Here is a 14,179-nt window from a genome sequence, read left to right on the forward strand (position 1 = left end):
CTAGAAATACAAAGTCTTTCACTGCCTCTACGTTTTCTCCCTCTATTTGCCAGTTATCAGTCAGGTTGGTTGCCATAATCTTGGTTTTTTTTAGGTTTGGCTGCAAGCCAGCATTTGCACTTTCTTCTTTCACCTTCATCATAAGGCTCCTCAGTTCCTCTTCACTTTCAGCCATCAAAGTGGTATCATCAGGATATCTGAGACTGTTAATATTCTTCCAGCGATTTTAACTCCAGCCTTGGATTCCTCAAGCCCAGCATGTCGCATGACGTGTTCTGCATACAAGGTGAATAGATAGGGTGAGAGTATACAGCCCTGCCATACTCCTTTCCCAATATTAAACCAGTCCATTGTTCTATGGTCTGTTCTTACTGTTGCTACTTGGTCGTTATACAGATTCTTCAGGAGGCAGACAAGATGACTTGGTATCCCTATACCACTAAGAACTTACCACAATTTGTTATGGTCCACACAGTCAAAGGCTTTAGAATAGTCAATAAAACAGAAATAGATGTTTCTCTGAAACTCCCTGGCTTTTTCCATTATCCATCGGATATTGGCAATTTGGTCCCTAGTTCCTCTGCCTTTTCTAAACCCAGCTTGTACATCTGGCAATTCTCACTCCATGAATTGCTGAAGTCTACCTTGCAGGATCTTGAGCATTACCTTACTGGCATGTGAAATGAGTGCCACTGTTTGATAGTTTGAAAATTCTTTAGTGTTTCCCTTTTCTGGTACGGGGATATAAGTTGAATTTTTCCAATCTGATGGCCATTCTTGTGTTTTCCAAATTTGCTGGCATATGGCATGCATTACCTTGACAGCATCATCTTGCAAGATTTTGAACAGTTCAGCTGGGATGCCATCATCTCCTGCTGCCTTGTTATTAGCAATGCTTCTTAAGACCCACTCAACCTCACTCTTCAGGATATCTGGCTCTAGCTCACTGACCACACCGTCAAACCTATTCCCGATATTGTTATCCTTCCTATACAGATCTTCCGTATATTCTTGCCACCTTTTCTTGATCTCTTCTTCTTCTGTTAGGTCCTTGCCATCTTTGTTTTTGATCATACCCATTTTGGCCTGGAATTTACCTCCGATGTTTCTAATTTTCTGCAAGAGGTCTCTTGTCCTTCCTATTCTGTTGTCTTCTTCCACTTCCGTGCATTGCTTGTTTAAAAATAATTCCTTATCTCTTCTGGCTAGCCTCTGGAATTTTGCATTAAATTTGGCATATCTCCCTCTATCACTGTTGCCTTTTGCTTTCCTTCTTTCTTGGGCTACTTCTAGTGTCTCAGCAGACAGCCATGTTGCCTTCTTGGTTTTCTCTTTCTTTGGGATGTATTTTGTTGCCGCCTCCTGAACAATGTTGTGAACTTCTGTCCGTAGTTCTTCCGGGACCCTATCTACTAAGTCCAGTCCCTTAAATCTATTCTTCACTTCCACTGCATATTCCTTAGGAATATTAGTGAGCTCATATCTAGCTGATCTGTGGGTCTTCCCTAATCTCTTTAGTCTGATCCTAAATTGTGCAGTAAGAAGTTCGTGATTGGAACTACAGTCAGCTCCAGGTCTTGTTTTTACCAACTGTATAGCTGCAAAGGATTGGCTGCAAAGGATGTAGTCAATCTGATTTCTGTGTTATCCATCTGGTGAAGTCCATGTATAAAGCCGTCTCTTAGGTTGTTGGAAGAGAGCGTTTGTTATGCAGAGTGAGTTGTCTTGGCAAAATTCTATTATCCTATGTCCTGCTTCATTTTGTTCTCCCAGGCCATGCTTACCTGTAATTCCAGGTGTCATTTGACTGCCCACCTTAGCATTCCAGTCTCCTGTGATGAAAATAACATCTCTTTTAGGTGTGTTGTCCAGTAGGTGCTGCAGATCCTCATAGAACTGCTCTACTTCAGCTTCTTCAGCATCTGTGGTTGGGGCGTATATTTGGATCACTGTGATGTTACATGGCTTACCCTGAATTCGAATTGAGATCATTCTGTCATTTTTTGGATTGTATCCAAGCACTGCTTTAGCCACTTGACTATTAATTATGAAGGCTACTCCATTTCTTCTGTGGTCCTCTTGTCCACAGTAGTAGATCTGGTGGTCATTTGATGTGAAGTGGCCCATTCCAGTCCATTTCAGTTCACTAACGCCCAAAATGTCTATCTTTAATCTTGACATCTCATCATTAACAACATCCAATTTGCCCTGGCTCATAGATCTTACATTCCAGGTTCCAATGGTGTGTTGATCCTTAGAACATCGGATTCGCCATTCACCACCAGCACCATCGGCTGCTAGCTGTCTTTTCGGCTTTGAGCTAGCTGCGTCATCACATCTGGGGCTAGTTGAACTCATCCTCTGTTCCTTCCCAATAGCATTTTGACCACCTTCCGACCTGGGAGTCTCATCTTCCGATGGTATACCGACATATTTCTGGTTGTACCGATCCATTTAGTTTTCATGGCAAGAATACTGGGGTGGGTTGCCATTACCTTCCCCAGGGATCGCATTTAGTTTGGCCTCTGTCATGACATTCCCGTCTTGGGTGGCCCTTCATGGTTTAGCTCATGGCATCATTGAGGTGCTCAAGCTCCAGCATCACAACAAGGTAATGATCCTTTGCTGAAGATTGATAAAGGGCTGTTATTCATATTTTTGTGAGTGATTTTTACATGTGTTGTATGACAATTAATTACACCATTATATTTGGTCTGACATAGGAACAATCCTATGACGTTGGACCTTGAGATTATTCATTCCATGCTTTTAACCAAAGCCAGCCTCAAAGGGACATTTTTCAGTAGGGGTTAGGGTAGGAATAGCATCAGATCTCTGGAAAGCAAACCATTTCATTTATAAATACTCTGCCACTTTCTGATCTTAAGTGTCCCGAATTTGCAGTACCAAAATTTTCCTACTATAATCTGGAGGTGCTAAGTGTGGGAAATGGGATGCTGGAAACTTCCTGCCATGTTCAGGCCATAAGTTTCTCAACCTTGCATTATACAAAGTGAAGTGGCCACCTGTAGAAGGTTGTCTATCAGAAACACAAACACAAACCTTCCGAATTCCTCCCTAGGATCTCCACTTTCCCATCTCTCTATGTACATTCCAGGGTGTCTGGGTGCAGTTGTTCCTCTTTGTTGAAAGAATTCCACCTGGCTGGTAGTTAAACTGCCTTTACCTGTTCTTGAATGGGGAGATGCACCCATTTTCTGGAATCTGGATGGGACAGAACAGAAGATCCTCCTTCATCACAACTAAACTTCTAATAGTTTCTGAGTAAGGTCCTATAGTGGACTAGACGTTTCTGAAGGAACGGAAATGGCACTGCAGCAGTGAATGGCAGCCAGTGGAGATTTCTGACCCGCGAAGCCGTTCCGGATAAAGGAGTGATGGAGAGATTGCCCACCTACATCCTGGACTGCTGCTCCTCATGAGGAGACCACGGGATGGAACTCTTGTGGTTTTCTTGTGAGTAGAGTGGCAGGGGATCAAGGGAGGAACAACTTGCTTATACACACAAGGTCATCCTTTTAAAGGACACTGAGTTCAACCCAAACCGTCACTTTCTTAATCACTTTTGGATACAATAAATCTATAGTTGAAAAGAGGTCTTTGAAAACAGCAGGACAAAGTAAACAACTCTCAGTGAGTCAGCCTTCCTTCTGAATTACAGATACTAAAATAAAGAAGAAAATAATATTTTTAAAAGACTTTAAAATAATAGCAAAGAGCTTAACAAGATTTTTACTACAAAAGTTATAAACAGATAAAGGGGACTATATAAATTTGAAATATTAATATTTTGGTGAAAGTGCTTTTGGTGCTATTTGGAATTAATTAAATAAATAGACCAGACCCTTGTGGGAATGTTGATTGTCTGACATCAAAGAGAAAAGACAATTGGTGGAATTTAAAAAACAAGGAGATAAATGTAACATGAGATCAATGGTGTCATTAAAGCTATGGAAAGACAGATTGGACTAAAGCCTTAAGTGAACAGAGAAGGCAAAAGAGGAAAAAAAAAAATGGAGAAGCCTGCCTTTTACTTTCATCTTCATAATTGATTTACTTTTATTTTTGAATTATAAATAAAAGAATGGCGACCACCAGAAAAACTGCAAGGCTTGGTGAGGAAAGGAGAGATTTGTTGGAGCAACCAACAGAAAAGGGGATTTCTCCAGAAATCTTACAAAAAAATGTTTGAAGAGATGGGAAATCAGGTATCTGAATCTGTCAAAATGTTAAAAGTGAGCTGGTTGCTTTTGAAGGGAGAATGGAAGAAAGGTTTGTAAAGATGAAAGAGGAGATGAAAGAAGTTAAAAAAAATTAAGAATCTATAAGACAACTTACAGAAGAAGTTAAACAAATTAATGACAAAGTGGAAATTTAGAAAGTAAAACAGAAATAATAAACAGAGAGACGGAAAAGGACTTAGACAATCTGGCATTACTGGAATTGAGAGAAAAATAATTTTGCTTGAGACTTAGAGCAGTTCCACAGGATCCTGGAGAAGACACCAGAGTAAAATTTGCTCAATCTTTAACCAACTTTTTGGAATGGGATGAAGATGATATGGAAACAGAAACTGACTTGTATATAGAATTAACATCGATTTGCAAAATAAATAAATATACCAAGGGATATTCTTGTGCACTTTGTCAGGAAGAAGACTAGAGACCAAGTTTTGCAGCAGCATTTTACTACCAGACTGAAGATTAATAATGCAGATGTGACTGTACTTAAAGAAATTCTAATCAGAATACTGCGCAAACGAAAAGAGGTGTTTTTTTTTGACTGACAAGCTCAAACAGCAAAAGATACCATTTTGATGGGATAAATTGGAAGGAGTGATCTTCACCTTTAAACAACAGAGGGTTAGGCTGAATTCAGTCCAAAAACCAAGAGAATTCCAAGAAAAAACTATATGCACAAAAGTGGAAAGACTCTGATATACCCACAGTGGAGGAATGGTTGGTGAAGATGATGGAACTAGCAGAGATGGCAAAACTAACTTGTTTGCTAAGAGAAAGATCAACTATTACATTTATCAATCACTGGAACCCCTTATGGGCTTTTTGCTGAAAAAATGAAAGAAGGAACTTGATTGATTCCTTTTTCCTTTGGTGATTTACAGGTTTGATGATTAGGAAGGGTAGCTTTTGGAAGAAGTAAATTATGATGTAACCTTAGAGAGAGAGGGTAAAATATAAATGCATTTACAACCACTGTCAAAAAGATCAGAAGCCACTTCTTTGTTTTATTTTATTTTATTTTATTTTCTATTACTTTTTCTATTTTCTTTCTTACTTATTCACTATTAGTCTTTATTTTCTTTGTTTCTTTTCTAATATTTGTATTGCTTTTATCTTGTTAAACATTTCATTGATAAAAATTATATTTTAAAAAAAGGACTAAACTTTTTAAATAAATGGCTTCAGCATTCCTTTTAACCATGTTTAGTGGGCACAAGTGAGCATGTGGAATTGATACAAACCCAACCCTGAAGTAACAAAGAATATTACCACAAAGTATAAGACAGCTGTACCAAGTCATGGGAGGCCCAGAGCTGCTTATTACCTTTAATGGGCAATATGGCAAGGAAACAAAGAAGGAAAAGGACAGTAAATGGGCAAAAGGCAGGGGAAAGGGAGCCACACAACTGAGCCAAGTAGTACTAAGATGAATAAAACACCTCTGACTCTTTGGACTATATTTACGCTGCCAAATTTACCTTATTGGTTCCAGTTTTCCAGGGGAATTGGGGAAAGGCCCTGAAGACCTAGACAAGAAACCTGCCCTTATAGTCCCTTATGGCTTTCAGAGCCTGCCCTCATCTTGACTAGGAAAAAGAATTCTGAACTACTTCTCCCATGGTGGATCCCACCTCCACCCTCATTTCCCATTGGAAAAGGACAGTGGCTTTAGAAATCTATAGACTTCTAGATTCACCATGTAGCCTGGAGGCCCGTATATCAAGTGCACCATTTTTGGCAGCATAAGTCGGGATGGGGAAGTAGCCACGTTAAGTTGGAGGACAAATAAGAGTATCCCATGCCTTTTCAACTCAGGATGCTGACTCAGGGTGACTCTTATTTCCTTTATATAGAATTGTATATATCACCATTCTGATGCTAATACACTACTCAGAGCAGCTATATAGGATTCAGAGAGGCACCATCTTGTCTTTTGCCTCTGACATAAAATATTTGGCTCAGTCTTGTCTTTAAGCTGTATTATTGTATAATTTGGCAATCTATAGAGTTGTGTGTTATAATGCTTTTGTTATTTGTAACTGAGACTGCGCTCTTCTTATATATGGGTTAATCTTCTAGAAACAATTTCTATGATGATGAATTCAGATGAATTCAGTGCAGTTCTCTATAACTTATGAAGTGTCTCACAGTTCTGTAATTATGACTGACTGTTCTTTGAGAATAGGCTGTTTTCTTTCATAGGACAGAAGCACGCACCCTCCAGGTGTCTCTTGGAGAACAGAATCTCAATAGGAAAGAGTATCATGAACAGAAGTTTGATGTAGAGAAGATCATTAAACACGGACACTACACAGAGCAGGATGACATCCCATACAATGACATTGGCAAGTTCCTATTTTGTGTCATGTGTTATGGATAAATCCAAATCATTGCCACTAGGAACCAAGGAAGGAAACTTTGGCTGAACAGTAACTAAGTACACTGGTGCAAGTTAAATACTGAGGAGAAAATACTAAGCTATAATGCAAACAATGAAGAGAGATGGCGAATTCCTGTCTAAAATTTTTAGAAAATAATGTATGATATTCATTTAGTCATAAATATATTTATTGCTTTTATTGCTTTAATTTTAAACCAAAGTACATCTTTTTAGATATGATTTTGTTAATTTAAACATATAAAAACCACCTTAATTAAATGGATTGGCAGAGATCTAGAAAAATCAACAAATGCTAAGCTCAAATGCCCAGTGAAACTAGTAAAAAGTGCTGAAAATCTCATTAGCAAATTTAAGGCTATGATGCAATTCAGTGGCTATATAATTAACTGTGCCTTAAAATACTGTATTCTGTTCTCTTTTTGTAGCTTTGCTGAAACTGAAACCAATTGATGGCCACTGTGCAGTGGAAACCAGTTATGTCAAACCAGTGTGCTTGCCTGATATTACGTTCCCTGATAACACAGAATGTTACATATCAGGCTGGGGAGAAACAGAAAGAAGTAAGCCATGGCAATTGGGGCAATTATTTCTAACTAACACGGAGTCAGGAACTGAATTGATATTTGTTAGCTCTGTATAAATAATTCAACAAGAACTTCTCTATGAACAAAGGGTCCCTTTGCATTTTCACCTTTAAGCTTCAGAATATCTGCAGCCACCTGAAAGCTCAGGAGAGCTGCTTTGGTGACCTCCCAAAGTCATCTGACGTACACAAAAGTCACTTTCACCAAGATAGCCAGTGAAGTGGCAAAATCCTGTACATATTGGGACAATAAAGAAATAGATCCATTTGGCAATTAACTTCTCAGTTGACAAACTTCCAAGGGAATTTTAACTTGGTTAATTTTGTTTAATGGAAATCAAATTATTCAAGTTAAGGTATGCTGGCTGGGGGGCTGTAAGTATTGTAAATGGTGGGTGCTTGATTGGGAAGATTGGTTTAGAGCCAACTATTAAGTTAGAATTAATTTTGGTCTTCCATTGTTGCCTGAGGAGAAAAAACTGAATTACACTACTCAAATTTATATTGTCATAAATTTAATTCACCAAATTATTATTTTTATTGGGCTTTTGTAAATCATAAAAAGATTACCTTAAAAATATTGGTATATGAAGGCACATACAGAGATGTAACATATATGAAATCAGGCCCACTGAAATGTATTTCTACTATTTTCATGTGAAAATCTGATAAAATAAGGAATGCATGCTCGCTGTGCAGAAAGCCACAAGATAATGAAACTACAGCTGTATTTCAATACCTCTTAATTGTGCACACTGTCTAAATAGCAACTACAGTTGCTTCTTCTGAAATCTGTTTTCTATTTGAGTCATTGATGTACAGTAGCAGGTATAAAGTTTAATATGGATTATAGAAATAATTTATAATCTTAGCACAAGGACATGTAGTGTCCAAAGAAAGGCACAATTCTGTAACTACCTGACAATTATTGATGTACTGAATCAAAACAACTGGACTTAGTTTGTCCTATTTTTTATCTTTTATCTTCCTTCCTTCCTTCCTTTCATAACTTTAGTTAAATTCAGTGTTCTTACCAATAGTATTTTGGGTATTAGTATTTGCAGAAAGAAGATGGGAAATAAGAGTGTCTTTGTTTTTCCATCATTCACCCTGTAGGTGAATCATCTCATCAGCTGTTGGATGCCAGAGTAAAACTGATTTCCCAGAGGCAGTGTAATGCACCAAACGCATATAATAGCAGAGTGGAGGAAAGCATGCTTTGTGCTGGAAGTCTTCAGAGAACAAGAGCCGATACTTGTCAGGTTTGTTGCTTTTTGGTATTTGAACACTACTTTCTCTTCAAACAAAATGTAAATAGACTATACAGAGTAGTGTCTGGAAAAGTACTGCATATGTATCTGCTCCTTGTATCAAATAACATTACCCCAACTTCCTTTCTTTCAGCATAATACAAAAGGCATATAATTTAAGTTAACAGTAGATCCTCTAATGGCAAGCAAGCTCTGGAAGACTCAGAAGTTGAATGAATACAAGCTATGGAAACTTGGGAATTTTATTATTTATAAAGTTGCTCACAATATGTCTCATTCACATGATCCACAATTTTCCTTTTACAAAAGCACCAGTTCATTGTCCTTGACTGGATATAGGCCCTTCTACATATACTGTATATCATGCTGAAACAGATTGGCTGCAGGTTGGCAAAGGAGGGGGACAAGGCTGCATACTCTCCCCTTATTTATTTAACCTATATGCAGAATATATATTAAGGGAAACTGGATTGGAAGAAGGTGAGTGTGGTTTTAAAATTAGAGGTAGAAACATCAATAACTGAAGTTTAATCAATTTTAGATGTAGCTATGCTGTTGACAGTATCCTAATAGCTAAAAATGCAAAGGAAAGTCCTGAACTAAAAGTCAAAGTCCTAGAACTAAAAGTCAAAGAGCACAGTGAAAAAATGGAACTAAAATTAAATATAAAGAAGACCAAATTAATGACAGGTAGAACTACCAGCCTTAGAATTGACAATGAAGATATCGAAGTGGTGGATAGCTTCTGCCTTTTAGGATCGACCATCAACTTTAAAGGAACAAGCAGTCAAGAAATATGCCACAGATTAGCACTTGGTAGAGCAGCCATGAAGGACTTGGAAAAGATATTCAAATGCCATGATGCATCTATACCTACAAAGATCAGAACCATGCAACCCATGGTATTCCCTGTGATGCTCTATGGAAGCAAAAGTTGGACTTTAAAGAAGCAGGATAGGAAGAATATTGATGCTTTTGAACTTTGGTGTTGGAGAAGACTCCTGAGAATACTGTGGACAAGAAAACAAACTGATGGATCATTGAACAAATCAAACCTGAGTTCTCACTTGAGGCACAAATGATCAGGCTCAATTTATCCTACTTCAGATACCTTATGCAAAGACCCTGCTCTCTGGAAAAGAAGAGAAGAGAAGAGAAGAGAAGAGAAGAGAAGAGAAGAGAAGAGAAGAGAAGAGAAGAGAAGAGGACAACCAGCAGCAAGGTGGATGGACTCAGTTACAGAGGCAATGAGTCCACCATTGGGAGACATGAAAGAACAGGTTATGAGAAAGATTGTCTTGGAGAAAATCTATCTATGTGGCTACTAGAGTCGAAAGTGATTTGATGGCATATAATCAATCAATCAGTCTATCAATCGATCAATCACATATATATGGTGTTGAATAAAGGCATTATTGACCTTTTCATTCATAAGACACTGTGATAGATCTTACAATCAGGATCATGCAAGTTAATAACACTGAAAAATATAAAATTTAATGACAGCATTAAAATTTATGATACTTCCTAAGATTCAATATATGTCAGGGTTGTTAGTATACACACATTCCTTATGAAGGGTATTTTGCTAATTAGCAAATATTGGCCCTGTAATCCTATGAGTATCTATTCGAAAGCCAATTTCATTATAGACTTAAAGGAAAATCCCAGGCTAAGGAATAAGTTAATACACCTTCATCTTATGAAGAGACTATATACGACCTAGCCTGCTTTTTCATGTGTTCTAATGATAATTGTATTAAGACTTTTTAAAGGTATTTTGAAAATATGTAGGCTAAGCATGCATATATATTGCATACATACATACATACATACACATACACACATACACATACACACACAGACACACACTTGACTGTATCTAATAGTTATTTCCAGGAACTTTAAACTCTCAATAATACTATAGATAAATTTGAATTACAATACATAATTGATGCTCTACTGTATTGTATGAAATTTGTTTTTAAACAGATTTTGATCCAGGTAACCTTCTAAAACTAAATTCATACTTTAGGCATGCTTTTAAAACCAGCACTTTTGTATGTAGTGATTTACATTTCAGAAAAATTCATAAACTTACTTAATCCATGACTCTATTGCCTTACCCCTGCCATTAATATATTGAAAAAAATATAATTCTTCTGGATCAAGTGTAAAAATTTAGTGTTAATTGATTTTGTTTGTTGTCAATGTTAATTGTCCTTCTTATATTTTTCATTAGGGCGATTCCGGAGGTCCTCTGACATGTGTTGAAAATGGAACTTACTATATTTATGGAATTGTGAGCTGGGGAGATGAATGTGGATTAAAAAATAAACCAGGAGTTTATACACGGGTGACACGATTTCTCAACTGGATTAGAACAAAAATTGAACACGAGCCCACTTTTTATGACTAAGAATGGTAGACATGAAGACAGGAAGAATGGTAGGTCAAGTAATTCATCCTTTAAAAATTTCCATCCTTTTCTCTCTTCTATTTCAGGATTAAAGTATTTTGAGTCAAATTTCTGCACAGAAACGTAAGCTCTAGTACCTTAATAGCATTTTGGTCAGAATTCACTTGCTTATATAATGGCCCAGGTAAATATGCAACCTTATGCTGAAAGCAACACACAAAAGTTATCTTTTTTGTTGTATTTTTATCTTCTGAGGCATTCAGGATAGTAAACATGAGCCCTTAACCTTCATAATTAAAACTAGTTGGATTGAGAATTATTTGTCCAGATTTGTTCAGTGCATAAGTTAGAATTTAAATTCAGAAACCAGGAGGAATGCTGTCCAAATAAACAGCGTTAACTTTTATTTAACTTTTAAATAAATAAAAGTTACATGAATTCATCATTTGACTCAGAAGAATCTATTTATATTTGCTTTCACTTACCCAGAATTTCCTTTTCATTCATTTCTCCAAACACTGATTGAATGATAAGAAACCTCCAATGTTAGTAATCACACATGGTCAGGCCAGCTGAAGATCAAATGATACTTCATGCTATTTATGTACTGAACAGCTTGCAGTAAAGGAAGATGTGGGTTCCTGATCTAGTCTGTGGCTTCTGCACAGACGGAGATTAAACCTTTTCCTCTAGTCACTGCATTTCTAATCTTTTCTCTCTTCTATCTTTTACTCGTGATTTTTTTTTAAAAAAGGAAGGAGGCAAAAGTGCCCTCTGACGTGAATGTAATTCAGTCATAAAGGAATTCAGAAAATGAACATCATTAACAAATCAACAAAATGACTGTAGACGTTCTGGAAAGTGATTTAACTGGTTTATTTTCAGTACAAATATATTTTTTTTCTTTCAGCAAATCATGGTTCATATATTTTTAGTACAAAGCTGAGCCTGCCAGTCATCTAGTACTAATCTAATTTGCTGTCATAAATACTACATTGTATAATACATACTTTAAAAAATCAGGTACAGTTTTTCATGCAAAAATATAAAGTTCAATATTAAATGATTCCTCTAGGGTTAGCAAAGGTCTTTTTTTTTTTTTTATAATAATGATTTCTGAATGGTGCACTACTTTGATTCTCAGAAGAATAGCTACATGACTTGGAGAACAAGCTGAAAAATATATGTATTTTCTTTAGACAGATGTCAATGTTTCTGTTCATTTCTTAATTAGTTTCATTTTTCTTCTCTTCATTTGCAGAATCTCTGCTGCATCAGGATTCAACTGGACTTGTTGGGATCCTTCTGTTATCTTCTCCTGAAATCACAAAAGAGTCAAAATGTCATCTCCTGAAAAGACTATTGTTTTCTTTCACATTTTTAACAATTATACTCAACAATATCACATTATAAGTAACAACATAATATCCTAAAGCTGCCTTTCTATAGTACTTTGTCTATATAAAACGATATACTGTAGATTCACAGCCTGGTTATTCCAAATTTCTTCCAGCATGGTAACCCACAGATCTTTATGACTGTAATAAAGATTATTCAGATAGTGATTTAGGTAGCAACCCAAACCAGTGGAAATGCTGAGATGTTCACAGGCCTATGGTAGAAGTTCAACTGTCTTATTTCCAATAGTAGTTTAGGGGACAATCCAGATGCACACTGGGGACAGACTTGGATCCACCAGATCCAAAGCATCTGTACTTCCCAGATATGATCCTATATCAGAACCCATCACTGTAACTATGACTAACGTTTGTGCAACTAATTTCCCTTCCACTGGATTTAAAGGAATTGCATTCCATGGCCATTCATCTTCCCACTTCCTTTACAATGGTCTGCAGCAGAGGCTGGACCATCAGATACAATGATTATTGTGCCTTATTTCTAGAACTCATATTGAACTTTCAGCTGCTAAGAGGACTTTGAAACTTAAAATGGTGGATACTAGCAATCAGTATTTTTGCCCCTCACTCATGTTTGGGTTATCTATCCATTCACTTACATAATCTGGATCGTACTGATGCAGAGTTTCCTGAGATTCCATTTCCTGAGCATATGCCAGCTCGGCAGCCCTTCTGGCCATTTCCACTCTGTAAGAACCTGGAGGAGTCCAGCCAATACCTTTGATCCAATTCAAATCAGATTTGTATTTGACCTAGAAAACAAATTACAGTACTAATCGCATGGATCTTTCCAAGATTGTAACTCTTGAAATCAGATGAAGCAAACTGTATATATACTAAAGGGCTAGAAAAGAAAATGGCCACCCCAGGAAGTAGAGGCTGATAGCCAAGGAGAGGTAAAGGAGGAATGCAACCTATTCTGTGCCACCTTAGTTGTTCTCCAAAATTGGGTGCTGTGGAGGCCTCCCATCTTAGAGGGGCAAGATTAAATTGTGCTTATATACAGAACAGGAAGACAGATGCCATCTTTTCTTTGCCTCAGCCGCTGAAGATGTTTGAGTTTCTTCTTCACATGGCAAACATGACTTGTTTATTAACAAAAGCCCGCACACATCATACAATACAAGAAAATAGTTGCCAGGTCAGAAGAGATTGGCAGTATGTTGGCAAGACTCAGGATGCCAAAATTTATAACAGTCTTTTCTTTCTTTCCCTTTTCCAAAGTGAATATATAATAACTGTTATTGTTGAGAAAAATGTTGGAAATGTGGAGCAGTGACTAGAACTCCTGGAAATCCAAAATAATAGTGGAATATCTATATCTATCTTTCAGTCTTTTTGTAACTCTCCACTTCCAACAATAGCAGCTCAAAGATCCATTGGAGGAATTGGATTTATTTGGAGAACACTTCTGTGCTTTCTTGATGGACTGGCAAAATTGAAGGAACTTCTTTTTTTTAGTGGTGCTATTTTTTTTCTTTCCTAACATACATTAGTATCAATATATCTCTCTCTGTGTGTATGTCTCTGTCTGTCTGTGTATGTGTATGTATATATTCTTCTACAAGTCAGCTATTCCTACAAACATCTTTCCTCTAAACTGCCCACATGAGCATGGTATCACATCACTGTGGACAACTTTCCCACCAATTGCACCTTTTAATGCATTTTCTGTCTAAGCCTTCCTAAACCTGGTGTATTAGCTGGGCATTAAGGAAGTTCAAATCCAGCACTTTAGAATGGCACAATATTATGGAAAAAAAACTATTAGCAACTCCTTTTTAAGGCTAAACTGCTTACTTAATATAAACATTAAAATGAAAAT

The 14,179-nt window shown here is 37.0% G+C and overlaps 2 protein-coding genes across 4 annotated transcripts in view; one reads left to right on the top strand and one right to left on the bottom strand.

The window, feature by feature from the left end:
- The window catches only part of HABP2 (hyaluronan binding protein 2), a 41,950-nt gene extending 29,535 nt beyond the window's left edge, over positions 1-12,415 (top strand). The window contains exons 10-14 of the mRNA XM_063307191.1: positions 6,465-6,607; positions 7,089-7,223; positions 8,363-8,508; positions 10,760-10,965; positions 12,198-12,415. Of these exons, the coding sequence (XP_063163261.1) occupies positions 6,465-6,607; positions 7,089-7,223; positions 8,363-8,508; positions 10,760-10,936 (601 nt within the window). The 3' untranslated portion in view covers positions 10,937-10,965; positions 12,198-12,415. The remainder of the gene's footprint in view (positions 1-6,464; positions 6,608-7,088; positions 7,224-8,362; positions 8,509-10,759; positions 10,966-12,197) is intronic.
- Positions 11,396-14,179, bottom strand: part of NRAP (nebulin related anchoring protein) — a 72,617-nt gene continuing 69,833 nt past the window's right edge. For all 3 annotated transcript variants that reach the window (XM_063307190.1, XM_063307189.1, XM_063307188.1), the window contains 2 exons: positions 12,954-13,106; positions 11,396-12,254 (listed from right to left, as the gene is read on the bottom strand). In XM_063307190.1, coding sequence (XP_063163260.1) covers positions 12,156-12,254; positions 12,954-13,106 — 252 coding nt within the window. In that variant the 3' untranslated portion in view covers positions 11,396-12,155. The remainder of the gene's footprint in view (positions 12,255-12,953; positions 13,107-14,179) is intronic.

Source organism: Candoia aspera, chromosome 6 (genome assembly GCF_035149785.1).
Source record: "Candoia aspera isolate rCanAsp1 chromosome 6, rCanAsp1.hap2, whole genome shotgun sequence".
Classification (NCBI taxonomy): domain Eukaryota; kingdom Metazoa; phylum Chordata; class Lepidosauria; order Squamata; family Boidae; genus Candoia; species Candoia aspera.